Here is a 20,345-nt window from a genome sequence, read left to right as displayed (position 1 = left end):
TCACTGTTTCAGACAAGGGAACTGAAGAGCAGGTCGCTTCCCTTTTTCTATTTGGTGCAGTCTGATCATATTTCTACCTGTTGATTGACTGGCTGGACTGTAAGGGTGACACCTTTGCCCTGAGGTTCTACTTGGGTCAGACTTCTGCCTTTCCTCTCTGAGCACAGAGTCACAGCTTAGTTTCCGTTAAGCAAAACCTACAGACCACCCTCCCCCTGCTAGAACCAGTGTGTGGAGCCAGGGGAGGCTGTGGAACTTGTCCAGTCCAGCCCCTCTTTATACAGCAGGAAGCCAAGGCCTTGGGGAGGTAATGTCCAGGTCTCAGAGCTGGTAAGAGGCAGGGTGGGGCTTCAGCCCACAGCTGCCTTTCCAGCCTTTGTCACACCGAACCGAGTTGCCTGCCTTCCACGTCAGATGGAGAGTGACTTAGGAGACAGGACCGCATCTGGAGTTACACTTGGGCTCCTGGCTGACCCTCAGAGTCAATTTGACCTCATCCTTTATAACTCCAGGTGTAACTAGGATGACCTGAAGGGATATTCTGTTCTCTTGCGCTTCTCTTCCCCAGGAGAGCTGGAGGCTGCCTAGTTCCAGGAGTCATGTGGGCAGGAGTGCCCTGCATTCTTGCAGCCCTCACGTTTTCCAGAATCTGGCTTGGCCTTCTCCCCAGCTGCCCTTAACACTAGCCTAGACTGATTCATCTTGGTTCTGGCAATCCCAAATGCATATTTTAAGTTTGTGGATGTGTGTAGCTTTCATATTTAATTGAAATGAGCTCATCTTTAATGAATTTTCCCGGTAACTGCTTCTGCCCCACCTGATCCATGCTGAACATGTTCCCAGGCTTCATAGGTCATTGCTACCTCTGGTTAATTTTCTGATATGAGAATATTTAGCTGGGGCGCATTCTCTGCCGTAAAGCCTTGCTGGAGTATCGTTCTATTGACTCTTAGCACGTTAGAGTTGGTAGCAACTCAGAGACAGGCAGGCTGAGCTCCTTACCTTAGAGACAAGGAAATTTAGACAGTTGAGATTTTCTTGTTTGAGGCCACACAGCTCACTGGAGACCGAGCCTGGGCCAGGATTAGGGCTTTTCCCTGCAGCCTCTGCTTGTGCCTCTTGTGCCCTCAGCACCTCCTGCTATAGAGTCAGCCCCCGCAGGGCCGAGAAACATCTCTTTTTCCATTGGAAACAAGCAAGGGATTGCTGTTCTTGGGCGAGTTGCCATTGATTTGAATGTCACCTTATCCTCTATGAGCAATCCACAAATGAACAAGGAAGGAGTTTTGATTGAGGAGGAGATAACAGTTACACTTGGCACTGTCTTGTCATCAACTGTGGATGCTGTCATTGCACTTTGGGGTTTGTGTCGCTTTGTGCAGTTTGAGGCTGTCCTTCCCCCGAGGCCCTCACTGCCTTGTAGAATCACCACCTTTAAATGCCTTTGTGGTGGGTGTCAGCAGGATTCTTAGGTAGGACTCTTAGGTTGAATAGTTCATTTGGTTTGCTTTAGTCTCGAGTGCCACCAGCTCTAAACATTAAACAGTCATGTTGGAAATAGAATACTAAAACAGGTGATTTTCTTGCATAGTGTTTATACCTATTAAGACTGAGCATAGGTCTCTGTTTTCTGTATGAGCCCAGCAGTTTCTTGGTGCTTTTTGCCTGATGCACATGATGCTCATGATGACTCATAAGGTAGGTGTATGATATTGTAAATGTGGAAAAGGGGCCCACAGGAGCCAGTGGCTTATAAAGTCACAGTCTGTACTCGGGAGCAGAGCCGGCCCACACCCTCAGTTGTAAGCCAGCCTCTTTTCTCTTTACTAGACTGCTTCATCTATCTGGAGGCTAAGCCTTCACCTGCTTCGCGGGCTCTTTCTTCTTTCCATCTCAAGGTTTAACTAAGCTTTTTTTTTCTGAAATAATTCTACAGGTTGATGTTCTTAAGGCAACAGCACTCCCTCTATTGAAACAGTTTGGGATTGATGGTGAATCGTTTGAGCTAAAGGTAAGAATGTACAAATTGTTAGTGGTATATATCAGTGTGAAAGATTTTCTTACCAACTCATTGGAAGAGCTATATGCCTCACGTGTGTGGGGCACATTTGCAGTCGCCATTTATTAGATGACCCACAGGATTCATGAACCAAACATTGCAGACTTTGAGCTGAAAGGGACCCTTTAGTAATGACAGGAGTAGCCAGCAGTTATACTGCACTTACTTCATGGTAGGCAATATTGTAAGCATTCTACATGTATTAACTCCTTGGCTCATAACAACTTAGCTAATAAATAGTAGAGCCAGGATTCTGACCATGCTGCCTCTCTGATCTAGATCATTTATCTTAATTTGTGTCCAGAGCCTCCCAACCTGAATGTCCCTGAGAATTTTTAGTACATTACTTTCAAAACTTAGTCGAAGTAATTTAAGCATCTGTTTGCTATTTAAGGGAATTACATCAACCCAGTGTGATAACACTGGATATCTTAAGCTGTTTAGCATCTCTGTTTTTTTAAATGATGTTTTTAAACAAGGAAAATGACTTCATTTTTATTTAATAATGTAGAGTTTTGATAGATCAGTTAATTCCAAAGGAGGAGAAAAGGGTTCCTGATGGTTAAGAAGTGGGATAAGCTGATGAACTAGGCCAGTCCCTCATTTTAAGGTTGAACAAACAGGTTCTGGTGGTGAAGTGACCTGTCTGGCTTTGACTGCGCCATGCAGGCTCTGTGTCCACTGCTCTTTCTGACATACCACATGGTCTCCTTGCTTAGCACATGCCCCCATGGAGCTAACATCAGGTGCTGTTCATCTTGAAGGGATGGACAAGTTGTGTATGAAAGAGCTTGCTGCTTTCTAATGGTGGTTTTCATTCTTGGTGTAAACCAGCCAGGTTGGGTGTCATCCACTCTACTGAACCCTCACCTCTTCTTTCTCACTTGGTGCAGATTGTGCGACGGGGAATGCTCCCTGGAGGAGGAGGCGAAGTGTTTTTCTCATGTCCTGTAAGGAAGGTCCTGAAGCCCATTCAGCTCACAGATCCAGGAAAGATCAAACGTATCAGAGGAATGGCGTATCCTTTGCATTTGCTTCAGATTTCTTATTTTTTTCTTGCCTCCCTAAGATAAGAATAACTCATAACAATTTACTTCTTCCCAGGGTTATTTACATTTTAGACAACAATCTTGGAAAAGTCTTAACAATTAATTTATAATTATTGGCTGAGATAGGATATTTTATTACCTGCCTCACCATAACTAGATTGACTGATTGATTCATTTATTTTTTTAGTTAACACTTAAGCAAACAGCTCCAGTGTATGTGACACTATCCTGAGGGCTTCGATTTGGGGGCCACCAATGCATCGCAGTTCCTCCCTTAGAAGAGCTCATTGTCTGGTGAAGGAAACATATACAAACACATAATTCTGCTATAATGTGTAAAGTGATATAGATGATGTGCAGTGGGTTGGGGGAGCTAAGAGTAAAGAGTAGCAAATTTGTCTGGAAGATGTGGGAGGAATGAATAATAATGAATAACATCTGCCATTTATTAAGTGCTTACTCTGTGTGCACTATGATAATTTATATACTTAATTTATTTTTATTTATTTTTTAAAAACCACTTTATTGAGGTGTGATTGACATAAAGCTGTATTTATTTAATGTGTACAACTTGATGAGTTTGGAGATACGTATATACCTGTGAAACCATCAACGTGATCAGTGCCATAAACATATCTATCACCTCCAAAAGTTTCTTTTCACCCTCTTTATTATTTTACATTTTTAAAATTTTAATTGTTTTGTGATAAGAACACTTAACATAAGATCTACCCTTCTAGCAAAATTTTAAGTATAGAATACAGGCATTACAGTGTACAGTAGGTCTCTAGGACTTATTTAGGTTCCTCATATAAATGGGATCATGTAGTATTTGTTCTTCTTTGTCTGGTTTATTTCATTTAGCATAATGCCTTCCAGGTTCACCCATGTTGTCACAAAGGACAGCATTTCCTTTTTTAAGGCTGAATAATATTCCATTGCATGCAAATATCACATTTTCTTTATCCATTTGTTTGTCAATGGACATGTAGGTTGCTTTCATGCCTTGGCTACTGTGAATACTGCTGAAAAGAGTATGGAAATGTGTGTATATTTCTTTGAGATCCTGATTTCAATTCCTTTAGATATACATCCAGAAATGGGATTGCTGGATCAAATGGTTAGTTCTATTTTTAATTTCTCAAGGAATCGCCATACTGTTTTCCATAGTGGCTACACTAACCTATATTCCCACTAACAGTATACAAGGATTCCCTTTTCTCACCAACACCTGTTATTTATTTATTTTTTGATAATAGCCATTCTAATGGGGTGAGATGATATCTCAGTATGGTTTTGATTTGTAGTTCCCTGGTGATTAGTGATTGTTGAGTACCTTTCCAAGTTCTGTTGGCCATTTGTATGTCTTTTTGGGAGAAATGTCTATTCAGGTCTTTTGCCCATTTTTAAATTGGGTTGTTTGTTTATTTTGCTACTAAGTTGTATGAGTGTCTTATATTTGGGTATTAATCATATATATGAATTTCAGACAACCATTGGTTGTTCTATCCATTATTGAAAGTGGGGTACTGAAGTCTCTTATTATTATTGCATTGCTGTCTATATCTCCATTTAGATTTGTGGATGTTTGCTTTATGTATTTAGGTGGTCCGATGTTGAGTGCATATATTTATAACTGTTATATCTTCTGGTTCAATTGACCCTTTTATTATATAATAACCTTTGTCTCTAGTGACTTTGAAGCCTTTTTTGGCTTAAAGTCTATTTTGTTTGATATAAGTATAGTCACCCCTGCTCTCTTTTGGTTACCATTTGCATGGAATATCTTTTTCTTTGCCTTCACTTTCAGCCTATTTATGTCCTTATATCAAAAGTGAGTCTCTTGTGGACAGCATATAGTTGGATCTTGTTTTATCCATTCAGCCACTCTATGTCTTTTGATTGTGGAGTTTTAATACATTTATATTTTATATACTTTATTCTTAAGCCTCAAAGTGAGTTTGAATTCTCTAACATCCTGTTTTGTAGATGGGGAAACTGAGGCTTCAGAAGGAATTTGCTCCCACGTCACATTGCTAGTAATGGTAGAGCTGGGATTTGAACCCTGTCTCTGTTAAAAGCCCAGGCTTTTAACCTCTGCTTTTTCCTATAGAGAGGATAGGGCATTTGGACTGAGCCTTGAAGAATAAAGGCTTGTAAAGTGGGGCAAAGAAGGCGGAGTTCTTCAGGCAGAAATGTGGGCCTGTGTGGAGGGAGCAGTGCACAGTGGTTCTGGGGAGTGGCAGGCAACGTGGTGTGGCCTGAATGCAGGTCAGTCAAGGGTGTTTGGTAGTAGAAGATGGGACAGAAAGTTGGGGCAGGAGCCTGTAAAGGTGGGAGGCTGTGCCGAGGAGTCGACCTTCATTCAGAGTCAGTAATTTTCTTTTGGAGAGAGAATTGGCACATCAAGCAGATAACTCTGGCGGTACCAAAAGAACTTTTGGCTATTTTTGGCTCTTGTAGAAATTTTGGTAGATACAAGTTAAAAACAAACAAAAAAACAAACAAAAAAACCACCTAATCACCTGATGGCAATCACTTAGAGGCAAAGATAGTGGGGAATTATCATGCCCTAAAGAGAGCTGGTGAGGGTAGTGGCTGTGGGACAGGTGAGGGCTGCTAGTTTATGGAGGCCCTAGAGGCAGGATGGATAGGATGCAGCGATCAACGTGGGTCTGTGCTAGAGGAACAGGGAATCCTTGAGTGTGACTTTGATGTTTCTCACTTATGCACCTGAAAAGACATATTTGTTCAGATAGAAGCTACAAATGTTTGGGGTGGCGGTGAAGATAAGTTTAGTTTTATTCATGTTGGGTTTGGTGGTTCCAGGTAGGTAAGTGGATAAGTCTAGAAAGGACTTATTAGAAGTTAGGAATGTAGAACTGTAACTGAGGGGCCAGGAGAGCTAGAAATGAAAGGTTTGGAGTCAGGTACCATGTAGAAGGCAGGCAGGAGGGTGGAACCGTGAGAGGTCACTAAGACTTGAAAGCAAAAGCAAAATAAGTGCTCCCAGGAAGGAAGACTAGGGAGAATCAGAGTTGAGAGGAGAATAAGGAAATCAAATAACTATATTTAAATTTTTTAAAATACATAAAAATTAAAAAAAAAATTTAAACTACACTGAGGTACCATCTCTCACTAATCCGACTGGTAAAAAACTAAAGTTTGACATCATATTCTGTTGAAAGGCTGATGGGAAGGTGAGACAGTATAACCCCTATGGTTAAGAATTTGACAATATCTAGCAAAATTCGCAGAAATCAAGGAAGCTGTCACAGGCTACTAGAGTCACGTCAACTAGGCATAGAAGCCAACTTGAAGAGGCTCCTACTAGCCAAAGGTGGTACAATCCAACCACCAATAGGAACAATTACAGTCGATTGAAACACATTAAATAAGTTTACATCCACAAATTTATTATGATACTTAAAAAAAATAAACCTTTATTCATCACACTTGGAAATCAACTCATTCTTTTGAAAATTGGTAGAGACAAGCATTTATTCTGCTTTTCCTGTACAAACTGATGAAGGGAAGTTGGTGAGGGAAAGTCTGTGTATATCAGGGATGTTAACTCTTTGTTTATGAATAAATTACAAATCGTTTTTTTCTAAAAAGAGGTGAAAAAGAAAATGTAGCTTCTTGGAAGCCCACCCAGGTCAGCGCCTTGGAAGGGCTCAGAGGAGTCAGCATTAGGATGGGGAGCAAGCTGAGGGACTCACAGCAGGCTGCTACTGATAACCCTGGGAGCTCTTTCCAGAGGGTGGTAGAGGCAGAGGCCAGATAACCAGTTCTAGGTTACAGGGTGATGGAGGGAAAGGGTGAAGAGCAGAGGCCACTCTTTCAAAAACCTTGACAAGAAAGAGAATAGAAGGAAAGATAAGGTGGTAACTTGAGGAAGAGAATTGAGAAGATTCCCTTCCTTTTTAACAGAAAGGTTGGTGATGATTTGAGTATATTTGTAGCTTGGGCAAAGTAGATTTATATATGAGAGAGGGAGACTGATAAAGCAAGGTAACAAGGTGATTAAAGCACAGGTACTAGAGTCACACAGATGTGGATTCTAACTGGCTTTGCCACTCACTGGTGGAGATGTTTGGCCCCAAGTCTTGGTTGACGCATTTATCATTGGGCCCGCTTACGACTACTCTGTGGCGCTGTAAAGAAGGTTAAATGAGGTAATAGACGTATGGTACAAGACACTGGGGTGGTATATAAGTAAGTGCTTGGTAAGTTGTGGCTGCTGTTATTTTTATTACTGTTTGAGAGGGGATGGATTGAAAATGGCAGGATGGTAAGGATGGAGCAGTCTGACGATAATTGGAAGCCAGTGGGAGGGGTTTTCAATTTTACTGAGTTAGGGTGGGTTCTAGGATAAGGGGATCAGCACGGGTATGATAAGGGAATGTAACAGGGGTGGTAAAGATGTGCTGTCACAGTGGCATAGGGGCCACTATGGGGGGTGGGGTGCCCATAGGGACATAGTAACTAAAGATAAGAAAAAGGCTGTGGGACTTCAATAAGGGCTCAGCTGAAGTGAAATGTTATCATGGTGCCAGCTGCGTGGCTGTGGGTCCAGCAGCAGTTGGCAGCCTAGAAGGAGAAGTAGAGGAGGCAAGGGGGCCATTTTCATCCAGGGCTGGGTGTGGATTGACAGGGTGAGTGGGTTATGCAGAAGGACAGGTTAGAGGGCGTACTGGTGAGCGTGGCATTGGAGTGACGGCCAGTGCACTCCTTACTGAGTAATGCAGCAGCGGCTCGCCAGCCTGGAGAAAGCACCTGGTCGTGGGTTTGGAATCCTTAGCAGGTTTAATGGAAGTAGATATGTGTGCTGTGTAGAAGAACAAGAAATTATGTTTAGGGAACTGTGTTTTGGGGTTTCAGATATTAAGAGTGGTAGAATTCTAGGTGCCAACAAGGTCTGGGTGAGGGCAAGTGTTAGAGGTGGGGTGGGGTGGGGGCTGGATGGCGTTGGGTGTGGCTTTCCTGGTGGGAATTTGACAGAGTGGGGTGGACCAGGATGTATGCTTCTTGGGGTGATAGGGGCTTAAAGTCAAGTTTTGTATTTCTCAGGAGGTTTTAGGGTGGTCCTTCTTGGAGGAAAAGAAGTATGGAGTGGACTAACTTTTCAGAGGCCTTGAGTAGATTGAACAGTGAGTGGTGAGGGCATGGTATGGGGGCGTGGCATAGCCACAGGGCAGAGAGAGCCATTGATGAGATAAAAGATCAAACTTGGGGTGCTACCTGAAGTTCTTTGTAGGCATCATCAAGAACAGAGGAATTTATAACAAAGCTTCTTCCATGGATTATGGATCAAGACCTGTGTGTATGAGGAGAGAATGGGGGAGAAATGGTTCCTGTCCTGGGGAGCCCCCAGGTTGATGGATACTTCCATTGATGTCCCAAGGTGATGTTCAACTCTCAGGTTCTCTGATTCAGAGGAAGTAGAAACAGGTTATAGAGAAATGGAAATGTGATGTGAGTAGGTGGGTTTTTTTTTTTTAAATATGCCTGTTCTGCTTGACCCATGTGAGTTACTTATAGCTCAACCTCATTCTCATTAACATTGTATTTCACTATGTAAAGAATTCCAAATTAAACCCTGTTGTTGGCCATTGGGGTGTCTTCTGTTTTTCACTGTTGCCAAAAATGCTGCGGTTAATGGGTTAATAGCCTTGTACACGGAGTCCTACACACTCTCAGGACTATTTCAGTTTGTTTTTTCTCTTTTGAGATTTGTTTCCTCAATGCTATGTCGTGGCAGTGAACTCTGCTTGGAATCCATTCTCTCTAGTTTGGAAATGTGATTTCCAGCATGTGCTCTGTTTGTTTACCATAGTCCTGTGGTAACAACATGGGTTTCACAGAGGCAGTTACAGTGGGATCCCACCTGTACTCGCTGTACCGGGTGCAGAAGCCTTGTGAGAGTGTTGAAGCCTTTGATGAAGACGGCAGGAAACGGGGTTGTACAGTGTTTTACATAAAAGCTGAAAGAGCTGTTGTGCCCCGGGCACCTGGGGTGCAACATTGTTCCTCCCCGGCTTCTCTCTGGTGGTCTTCAAACCTTCCTTGTGTAGACTCTGAGCCAGAAGGATGCCGGTGAGGTCCCAAGCCCCTCACCTTCCTTGAGGCTGGGGGTAGGACACCTGAACCCTGCCTGATACAGCCCCGACTCTAGAGCCTTCCTCTGAACTCCCCAGGAGAGTTGACACAGCACCCTTTCCTAGTTCCCTGTCTGCAAACCAAACGTTCCAGCCACTGGTCTGCAAAGCTGCCTGTTTCTCGAACACCTCAAAGGAATGTGGGTTTGAAATGAGATCACCTTCTTGGCCAGCTTTGGAGCCTGAGAGAAAAGATCTGCCTTTGGAAAAAGCTTTAGCTGATTTTGTGGTTTGTTACTTGCAAGGCCGGTTAATGGTTGGGCTGAGCTTGGAGGTTGTATTCCCCATACGAGGGCTCGAGCTGGGAGAACTAGCCCCGCTCTCCGGTGTGTGTTTGTGGTTTTAACTGGGCTCCCCGCTGCCCCCTTCCACCCCCCAGCCCACCCACCACAGCAGAGTGCATCTCTCTGTCTCTCTGACTGATTGGCCAGGGACTGGGAGGGAGCTGGTGGTGTTCCTGCCAGCAGCTGTGACTGGACAGTGCGGTTGCCTTTTATTTACTGCCACCCACTCTCATTCTTCCCCTGCCTGAGAGAGAAAGGAACACTGTGTTTTAGTTTTGTGTTGCTGTCCCAGTAGCTCATGACTGGGTACATAAGAGTTAAGTGAAGAAGCTGGAGTAGAGGCAGAAGGGGGGCGTGAGGTAGAATTTGTTGGACAATCTGGTTTCCTTTCTCTAACTATAGGGAAGGTACTTAGAGAATCAGTCTCTTTCTTTGTACACACACACACACACACACACACACCCCTTAGCTTTCTCTGACTTGTAACACCAGGGAGTGTGAAGGGCAGGAGTTCCATGTGGGCTGTAGCCATGAACTTGTGTTTCTTGGATATGAGTTCTCAGCGTGGTACTCATAAATGGCCTTCAGGACATTCACCACCCCCCAAAATTGTCTGCAAAATTATGTGTTCACGTGTTTCTTGAGAGAGGGTTCATAGCTTTCATTAGATTCTCAAGGAAGGTCTCTTACTCCTGAGAGGAAAGAACCTCTGCTTTGGGATTTGAATCTTGGACTACCAGTAGGAAAAGCAGTTGTTGACATCCACTGGGCTCCGACCACACACCAGGCACCGCTGAGCACTTTACGTGCATTACTTCATTTGAGCCTCCAGACCCTGTGAGGAGAGTATTATGATTATCCTTTTCTTACTGATGAAGAGGTGGAGGCACCAAGAATAGCACATTAGTCCCAGAATGATGCCGTTTGCTGGAGCTGACACTTAACACAGATAATCTGATTCTAGAACCCTTAGCCAATCATGGTAGGGCCTCCACGCCAAGCCAGATAGCTTCATAATGACTCTGGGATGCAGCCGGCTTTAAAGTCCCTTTCCTTCCTTACTCCACTGCCTGAATTCTAGTATATGCTTCCACTGGCCCTCATTAGCACTGTTTTTAGCCACCTGGTTTCCACATCCCTGGAAGGGTGGGGGAAGAAGATTGTCTCTGGGAATTTGGATTTGTTTAATTTTGAATCTTAGTTCCGTGACCCAGCTGTCCTAAGTGTGAGCCCTGGAACCAGGAATATGTGGCCCTTGCCTCAGGGTTACCATGAGCATAAAATAAGATGATCACGTACCTGAAAGAACTTTGGAAGACATGAATGCTGTGGGCTTATGTGTCAGGATAATGACATCTATATTTTCCCACAGAGAGTGGGCAGCTTCAGACCTCAGAAGGATAGCACCCACCTGGTCCAAAGGGTATGAGACCTGGGACTGTTTGTCTAAGCTGCCTGTGGTCAAAAGTACGTTCTGGACAGAAGAGGTGGTGATGTAACTGGGCTGTGTGTGTGTATTGAAAAATCCCTCTTTGCTCTTTCCTCATTTCGGGTTTGTCCTTTGAGTCAAGTCAAATATTTATCGAGCATTTCTGAGTACAAAAGTAGTGTATTAGAGACTTGTGAGGGATACAGAAGTAGAGCCCCTTTCCTTATGGAGTGTGCGGTCTCATCGAAGAGCAAGGACAGCATGAGAGTATACGAAGGGAGACATGGGGTAAGTTCAAGTGCAGGCCACAGTCGGTGCTGCCTGGAGGATTTCAGGAGAGGGGGGAACTCTGGGTTGAAGAATGAAGGCAGGCAGATCAGGCTGAAGGATTTGAACACTTTGGTTGGTGGAGCTGGGGGTGGTGGTGTCGGTTTGGGGGTGAACACCGAGCAGACTAGGGGGTCCAATCTCAAGGTCTGGGAGGGCCCGGAGTTACTGGGAGATTCTCCTTAGCATGAGGAAGCTGGATCTTTTGTGGATGTTCAGGATGGGTCAGAAAGGGGAGCCAGATGCCAGTCAAATTCTTTGCTCAGTCTCTGAGCATATTGTTTCTGCAGCTCAAATGAAAATTAAATGTGTTATTGACAGGAATTTTCGAACAGTTGGGCGAGGCTGGGCAGACTACACACCTTGTTTTCCCTGTTGGACTTGCTGCATGGGGTTTGGATCAGAGTAGTGGGAAGATCACATGTTGTTACTTCTCTGTTTTTGGTAACCCCTCGTCCCACATACGCAGCTGCCCCTTGCTGTACAGCGAACATCGGAAGTGCTTAGTACATACTTACTTTTTATTTGGTAGGTGGAACTGGGGAGAGCCAGTCTCTGTAAGAAAGTCTGATTTTAAGTAATAGTTTCCACTTTCTCAAGCACCAGCCTTTTCATTTGAGTTGCTGATATCTTTCTCCTTTCCTTTCTGAGGGTGCCCTGTTGTAAAAGTGCTAATTACCAATATTTTGACCACAGGGTAGCAGTTGTGAGGAGCCTGTATCATCCATAAATAGAATCATCGATACTTAAATAACTGAAAATAGGCTCTAAAGTTAAACACAAAAACCTGTTTATACCTTTATAAACAGCCCCACTATGCTCTTTCACTAATGTTTTTCTGCCTTTCCTGTCAGCCTACCAGGGGTGGATTGGGTCACACAGGGGCCCAGGTCAGTCCCAGTGTGGTGTCTGTTCCGGCCTTAGGTTCCTAAGAGAAAGACTCAATGGTTACAGCAGTGGGGATGGTCAGAGAATACTTCAGAGGGAGCCTGGCTCATGCCCTACAGGGGGGCAATTGCCTTTACTTGTTCCAAAATTGAGGTGAACCATTTCTAGGGGAGGAGGGATGGGTAGGCAGTCTAGAGTAGGATTGACAGCTTTTATTTTATACTTTCCAAGTGTCTATATTGTTTAGATGTTTTTCACCTAGGGCTTTTTATAACAATACAAAAAATTATATAATAATACAATAATAATAAATAAAAAGAATAATGTAAAAATTAAGTTATGGTACTACAAAGTTAAGTAAATAAATACAGGTGGAGAATAGAATGGATTAGAAGTCCCAGTTTGTTATGACAGTTCCACAAATATTTGCTAGCTTTATGACTGACTTTTCTCTGTTGTGGAGTCCAAGCAGAATGACACCCTTAACTCCAGGTTGCAGGTATTCGGTACGCGTATCACCTCAGATGGCAAACCGGATTGTGGATTCTGCAAGGAGCATCCTCAACAAGTTTATACCCGATATCTATATTTACACAGACCACATGAAAGGAGTCAACTCTGGGAGGTAAGTGTCTGTGCGTTTTTGGAGCCTAATTCCCTAGCCACCCTAGCCTTTGTCATACTCCTGGTCTGATTGAAGCTAAAGTTGCCAGCGCTGAGGTTGGGCAGCCAGAGGAAGAATGATTCAGTTTTTTTCCTTCCAACTTACCGCCATTGTTACCAACAGGCATCTTTTGGGCACCTATCGCATGGAAAGCGTCACAGTGCCCAGTGCTGGGTGATGAGGGGTTGAGATGCCAGCCTAGGGGAATTAAAGCCCAGCTATTAATAAACAGTGCCGCAAGCTTTAAATCCCATCTGTCCTCTGTTCCCACAAAAAATTAAAGTAAACAAGTTCTTCCATCCTGTGTAAATAGCAGTTTAGGGGAAAAAATCCTTTGTTGGTTTAAGTGCCAGTCAGCTTCTCTCTCCATCAAGGGGAAAAACACCCCTAGAGCCAAAGAAAGTTGTTATTGCAGATTTGAGTTTGGTTTAGTTAGAGCCTTTGCAGAAGACCTTACTTTAGAAAATAAAAAGTTAATGATGATCTGTGTAATGAAAATATCTGTTTTAGGCTTTGGTTGTATATTTAGAAACCAGCGAGTTAGGGAAGCAATTAAAACCTAATTTTTTATTATGAAAATGTTAAGTATACAGAAAAGTTGAAAGGGTAATACAACAAACACTTGTATATTCCTGCTGCTTGTAGTTAACAATGAAAATTTTGCCAAATTTGCTTTCCTTGTGTGTGGATTTTCTTTGTTTTTGCCTAACCATTTCAATGTGAATGACAGTATCTTTACACATTGAATCTGAAGTTTTCAGGTTGTGTCTTCTAAAAATAAGAACATCAGAGACTGACTGTTGTGGGATAAAAAATCAGTTTTTTCCTAAGTTGTACTACAGCTCATCCTTTTTCATAGCTCTTCTGTCTGAGCTTTCTTTAACTTCAGGAAAAGAAGGAAAAAGAGGGTAAAGGAGGGGTGAGTGTGTTATGGGATCTCAGACCTTCATGAGGCCCAAGGGAAAGATGAAGGTGACTTCAGAAATGCAGTGGTGGCTCATAATCCAGAGCAACAGTGGTGGTGATGTCAGAGGTTAGAGTTGGGAAAGGGTTTGTGTGCAGAGCTGGCCCTTTTTCTGGGAGTTGGAAAGGTCAGTGATGGTCCCAAACCTTTGGTGTATTGCTCAAATACCATCAGTGTTTTCCTCATTCATAATGTGGGAGTGATAATAACTGCATCGCTAGGTTACTGTAAAGATGAAAAGGTCACATATGTAAGCCACCAATGCAATGCCTGGCACATAGTAGGTGCTACAGAAATGGTAGCTGCTAATGCCATTACTTCCTTTCTCTTCTCTTCTTGGCCACAGGCCTGGAACTATGTGTCAGCTGTTTTCTGGGGAGAGGGGATTACGAGGGATGGGGGAGGATAGGTAGCAGTAGCGGCTGTCTGAATGACCTGACTCGATAGTGCCTTGTCGTCCGGCCTCTCACTCTACAAAGAAGCAGAGCAGACCTGAAGGCCATGCTGCTTCCAGCTAGAGTGTGGCTTTTTATAATGCCATTGACTCAGTGGACTCTAGTGCTGGTTAAGGCCCATACTTGCTAATAATGAGAGGAAGCTCACACGTGGATGGAGATGTGGGCACAATGTAGCCTTGTGGGTTATCAACTCCAAGCTCCACTTTAAAATTTACCTCTAAAACCAATGCATGATGTTAAGTTTGTGTTCCATTTTCTAAATCTCAAGCTACAGTTGACAAACGGTGATCTTCCTTCTCCATTATGAAATTATAAAGTCGCGGGTAGGTATTTTCCTCTTCTAATTCAGTGAAATATCCACGTAAGTTAGGCTTATTGAAGTCTGGGAGTGAGAGTTATGTGTGGCCATGGCCTGGAGGCTTGGTGACCAGCAATTTTTGGTGGGCTGTGTCAGCTCTTTGTCCAGTGTACATTTGTCCAATGTGGTCCCATTTTGATTCTCACAGTCATGACTTTTTGAAAAATCTAGTCCCTCACCAGTTGGAAAGCTTTGGAGGCTGTCATTTGCAAACTGTACCGGTGTGCATCTTCAATGAGATCACTTGGTGATCAACTACATTGTTAACATGACTTGAAATAGGCCTGATAATACACATACCCCAAATTGGGGGGGGGGATTGGCGTAGAGTACATAGAGCTTAATATGTTATTGTGTTGTTTTCTGTAAAACAAATACAATATCAAATGGAATGGTCTTGATTAAATATGAAGTTCATTGCAATAAGTACACACGCCTCAAAAATTTCACATGGATGGAAAAGTTTAGCTAGAAGTTTTTAGGAAATGCATGTAAGTGGGTTAGAGCAGTGATGGTGGCTTATCTCCTGGTGCTTCTTCCCTGCATTTTCTCCTCTTCATTTTGGCATGCCACTGCCTCTACCCACTGCCTCTACTGGTGAGCTGGGTGCCCAATCCCTCCTCCTGGTCAAGTGACTCATCGGCAACTTGAGATTGAGCTTTAAATGTCCCATGATGATGCTGGGTGGTACGGTGTTAGATTGTTAAGGGTGACTCAGAGTGCCCTGGAACCGGCATTCTCACTGCACCCTCTTCCCTTGGCAGGTGTTATTAATCCTTGGCTACATAGACAATCACTTTTTTTTAAAAGAAATTAAGGACTGACCAGTATAGTTCCTCCCTATTGTGAGCTCATATATAGTACATTTGAAACATAAATTTTACGTGTAGTTTTTCTGAAACAAATATTTTGGCTGGTTTAGTGCTAGATGCATAGAAAGTGCTTCATGAATATGTATGTTGGACTGTGTTAAAGGAGGCTTTATTAAAGCTGTATTGTGCTTGCATGTGGAGTGTACTGCTGGGAAGTAGGTACAGTCGACCCTGGAACAATGCTAGGGTTAGGCGTGCTGACCTGCCCCCGCAGTCAGGGGCCTGCGTGGGACTTAACGCCGTTGACCCTCCACATCCTCCGTTCCTCCACATCCTCGGATTCAACCAACTTAGGATCATGCAGTACTGTAGTACATATTTAGTGAAAAAAGTCTATAAGTGGACCTGTGCCATTCAAACCCGTGTTGTTCAAGGGTCAACTGTGTGTGTTTAAGAGGCACTGGGCAAGGTAGACGTGAGGTGTCAAATCCGGAAATTTTGTGGAGAGATGCTTGTTTTTATTGTTTGTGGACTGATTTTGTTTTGCATCAAACTGGTTGTCACTAAGCCTCGTGAGAGCAGGGACTCCTGTGCTTACCATGGCGCCCCAGTTCCCGGGTCTGTGGAAGCTTTCCCCCAAATGTTTGTTGGATGTACACGTACATGAGACATTTGTGGTCCTGGACAGGAAGGGTGTTAGGGTCTGGCTGTTGGTGGTTGAAACACACAGGCGAGAACATGATGCTGGCTTGTTGGTTATATTAAGTGAATTCTGAGTTAGAGATGTCCCTTGGGGACAAAAACATAAAGGTGGGCCTTCTCTAGGCCCTTTCTCCTCCTGTGGTATTTCTCATCATGGGGGAACAGCCTGCTGTCTCTCAAGGAGAGCTGTAATCAGATGGTCTCCAGGCTGCTTGTACTTCTGGGCTGGTTGTGACTGAGGGCTGAGCGAGTGCCGTGGTGGAGAACTTGCATGGGCTTTGGAGTCTGAAAGATCTGTGTTTGAAGCGCATCTCAGTCTCTTTCTAGCTGTATGCACTTGGTGCAGGTCGCTTGATTTGTCCATTTCCTCAGTTGTAAGGTGGGGATGGTATTATTTACTCTGCAGAATAGTGTCAAGCCCCTACCTCAGAAACTAGAGGCTTTATATGTTGATTGTTACAAACTCTCACAGCAGGATCTTTTACAATGTAGTGAGTGGGGAAAGGTAAGGGAGAGCTAGGGGAAGGGAGGGCTGAAAAGAAAAGCAATGCAAATTTGCATCACCTTTGGTTCTGTCACGTGTGTGCCCTCACTGCGTCATGTATATGTCCATTGTGAGCTGGGAGGGACTCTAATAAGACCTGATGTGACCAGACAGAATGCCATCAAAAAGATGTTTGTCTTCTCTTTTTACTGGTGAATGTGAACCCCACTTCGTATGCTACTCAGTTTCTGTGCCTTTGAATCCCCAGGTCTCCGGGCTTTGGACTGTGGCTGGTTGCTGAGACCACCAACGGCACCTTCCTCAGCGCTGAACTTGTCTCCAACCACCGGGGCCAGGGGGCAGCGGTGCTTCCCGAGGACCTCGGCAGGAACTGTGCCAAGCTGCTGCTCGAAGAAATCCATAGGGTATGTCCTCCGCTTCTGCAGGTCCGGGAGAGGAGCCATCAGGAAGCAGTTCTTTCTCTGTCATTTTTATTCATTAGCAACTTTCTTCCTCTTTTAAGGGCTTCAGTCAAGGAGTTAGCCTCTTCCTACCCTTTAGACAGTTTAGCATTAACTAGCTTAATGGATTAGCTAAACTAGTCAGTGAGCAGAGGCCCAGCCCCACTGGTTTGTTACATATGGCAGGTAAGTTTTTTTTTTTTAATATAAATTTATTTATTTATTTATTTTAAATGTTTGGCTGCTTTGGGTCTTTGTTGCTGCACCTGGGCTTTCTCTAGTTGCGACGAGCGGGGGCTGCTCTTTGTTGCCGTGCCCAGGCTTCTCATTGCAGTGGCTTCTCTTGTTGCGGAGCACAGGCTCTAGTGCATGGGCTTCAGTAGTTGTGGCACGTGGGCTCAGTAGTTGTGGCTCGTGGACGCCAGAGCGCAGGCTCAGTAGTTGTGGCGCACAGGCTTAGTTGCTCCACGGCATGTGGGATCTTCCTGGACCAGGGATTGAACCTGTGTCCCCTGCATTGGCAGGCGGATTCTTAACCACTGCACCACCAGGGAAGTCCTGGCGGGTAAGTTTTAATGATCGGGAGGGCAGAGAACTGGAACAGAGTCATACAGGAGAGAGAAGGTGAAAAATGAAGCAGGTTAGGCAGTGACTGGCCAATTGAAGAGCACACACACCCCGGAACAAAGCAGGGATCTTCTCTCAGCCCCCTGTTGTTGCCATAGGGGGATGGGGGCTCATTCTTTTCAGATTTTTCAAGAGAAGCTGGAAACCTGGATTTGCGTGACAGTTAATTCAGATAGAAAACAGTGTCAACAGGCTCGATTTTGTAGGGTGCTTGGGAGCACATAGAAGAGTGTCTAGGGAAAGCCAGCCTGTGTCAGAGCACAGTAGGGGCTTGGGAAGAGGAGACAAAGAAAAGGTGACATGATGCTGAAGACAAGACTGCACTGATTACCATTTTGCTTCTGCTGCCCTACTGGTGGGACATGGCGTAGACCAGTCTGGCCAAGCCTGTCCCCTCAGTTGCCACAGTCCTTTTTCTCTGTTGATCCCTAAGAGCAACATGCACATATGTACACACACACTTTACTCTGTTTCTCAGGGACAGCTGAGGCATGACCCAAAATAAGCAAGGAGGAAATTGGAAGAGAAGGAAAGATGATGGCAGGAGAAATAAGATAAGCTGCCTGAAAATTCATTCTTTAAGATACTGTATACTTGGTTAGAGGAGAGTCACAAACCTGTCTCCAAGATTTCTGTTAGTCTGCACCTCAGGAAGGTGAAAGCTTTTCCTTGACATGCAGAATCCAGGACAGGCTCCAGGGATGATCAGTCCTCTGCTGTGGATGCACACTGGGGCCCACATTCTTAAACTGAGCACTAGCAAGAACTATACACTCATCTCTTGGTGTCCACAGGTGATTGGTACCAGGACCCCTCCTCCCCCCAGTGGATACCAAAATCCGTGGATGCTCAAGTCTGTGTTTCATTACTCCCCGCCCCCCCCCCACCGGCCCAGTATCCACAGGTTCTGTATCCACTGATTCAGTCATCTGAAATTGAAAATCAGTCTGTGGTTGGTTGAACCTGTGGATGTGGAGGGCCGACTCTATTCTGGATGATTTGCTATTGGATGGTGTAGAGTGTTTGAAAATTGTCTTTTTTCTCCAGCTGAAGAGCTGAAGAGCCTCTCATCTCTGTACTATCTGTATTTATTCTCAGTTATTAGACATCTCTGTGGTTCTTTCCTAAAGTCTTCTAGGAAGTTTTGCTCTGTTTAAAGTCACAAAAATCACACGTGAGCCCAGTGAAATAAAATCAGTAAGGTTGGTACAGTGGTGATTTTGTTCTTTAATTCTTCCTTTTGCCACTGTAATTTATTAATCAGTGTGGCAAGGTGATGCCTGGGTCATGGGTATTGATCCCTGCACAGGCCTCACTAAGGAAAACAGCTTATTGCCACAGTCTACTCCCCTGGTCAAAGTCAGCATTTTTGAAAATATCTCATTGGTCACAAGGTGGAACAAGTAGGAGTGAACAGTTTCAAAGTTCATTAAAATTTCCAGCTTATTTAATGTCTGTCTAATTAAATGGAAGACAAAGAACCTATAACTGTGTCCTCAGTAGAGGGACCCCATTCCCTCTACTCACCATTCAGCTAGGAAATAGTGGAGGAAGGAAATAGTCTATCACAAGAAATCCCTCTGAGCGAGGAAATATCTTCTCATAATTCTTGAGCAGTCAAGATCTGGCCTCAGCTTTTTCAATGCAAAGTCTTTCCAATGTTTGATGCTAAATTTAGTGATTTTTGAAAGATGGATAGTAACTAAAATTTGGGAGTAAATGGAGTAAATGACCAAGAGGTTGCCCTGCCAGTTACTCAGTTCAGGAAGTTTGTCATCTAGATATTTGTGAAGAAAGACTGCTGGAGACACGTGGGTCCCTCAGCCACTATTGACTCGTGCAGGTTTCCCTGCCTTGGTCCTGGGGTGGCTGGCAGGCCTTCTCTCTGACTGTGGGGACACATCCCTCTCTTTCCAGTGGACTTGAGGGATTTGGATGTATCCCATTACAGGATAGCCCAGTGGGAGCCCCCGGACACAGCTGGAATATGGGGTGTTTTTTTTTGCAGTACGCGGGCCTCTCACTGTTGTGGCCTCTCCCCTTGCGGAGCACAGGCTCCGGATGCGCAGGCTCAGCGGCCATGGCTCACGGGCCCAGCCGCTCCGCGGCATGTGGGATCTTCCCGGACCGGGGCACAAACCCGTGTCCCCTGCATCGGCAGGCAGACTCTCAACCACTGTGCCACCAGGGAAGCCCTGGAATATGGGTTTTGTATCTTTGTAAATGGCAGAGTAAAAGCCTCAGGGTGAAAGCACAGTCCACCAATCCCCAAGAGCGAAAACATGCAATGTGGATTAGGTTATTTTATTTTACTTTTTCTTTACTCTAGTTAAGTTCTGCTTTAAACCATTCAGTAGTGACTGGACTGAGTGTTTTGTTTTAAGTCATTAAGAAAACTTCTTTTGTGTGTGTCTATGATCTTTATTTGCTAAAAGGATGAAAATGCATGCAGTTTTTATGATAATTCTTTGTAAGTTTGTGATGTGACATGGTTTAAATAAGTAATAAAAATCCATCCCCTTTGGTACCGTTCATTTTTGCCAAAGCTTTAATCCTCTGATCTAATTCCTCTTGTTCCACTTCTGTCTCATCAGTTACCAAGCCCTCTTGATTCTGTC

The 20,345-nt window shown here is 44.2% G+C and overlaps 1 protein-coding gene across 1 annotated transcript in view; it reads left to right on the top strand.

The window, feature by feature from the left end:
* Positions 1–20,345, top strand: part of RCL1 (RNA terminal phosphate cyclase like 1) — a 54,513-nt gene that overhangs the window by 21,576 nt on the left and 12,592 nt on the right. Inside the window, exons 4-7 of the mRNA XM_060102221.1 lie at positions 1,937–2,011; positions 2,953–3,077; positions 12,697–12,822; positions 16,908–17,064. Coding sequence (XP_059958204.1) covers positions 1,937–2,011; positions 2,953–3,077; positions 12,697–12,822; positions 16,908–17,064 — 483 coding nt within the window. The remainder of the gene's footprint in view (positions 1–1,936; positions 2,012–2,952; positions 3,078–12,696; positions 12,823–16,907; positions 17,065–20,345) is intronic.

Source organism: Mesoplodon densirostris, chromosome 6 (genome assembly GCF_025265405.1).
Source record: "Mesoplodon densirostris isolate mMesDen1 chromosome 6, mMesDen1 primary haplotype, whole genome shotgun sequence".
Lineage (NCBI taxonomy): Eukaryota > Metazoa > Chordata > Mammalia > Artiodactyla > Ziphiidae > Mesoplodon > Mesoplodon densirostris.
The sequence above is the reverse complement of the archived record's forward strand: the minus strand, read 5'-3'. Positions and strand labels throughout refer to the sequence as shown.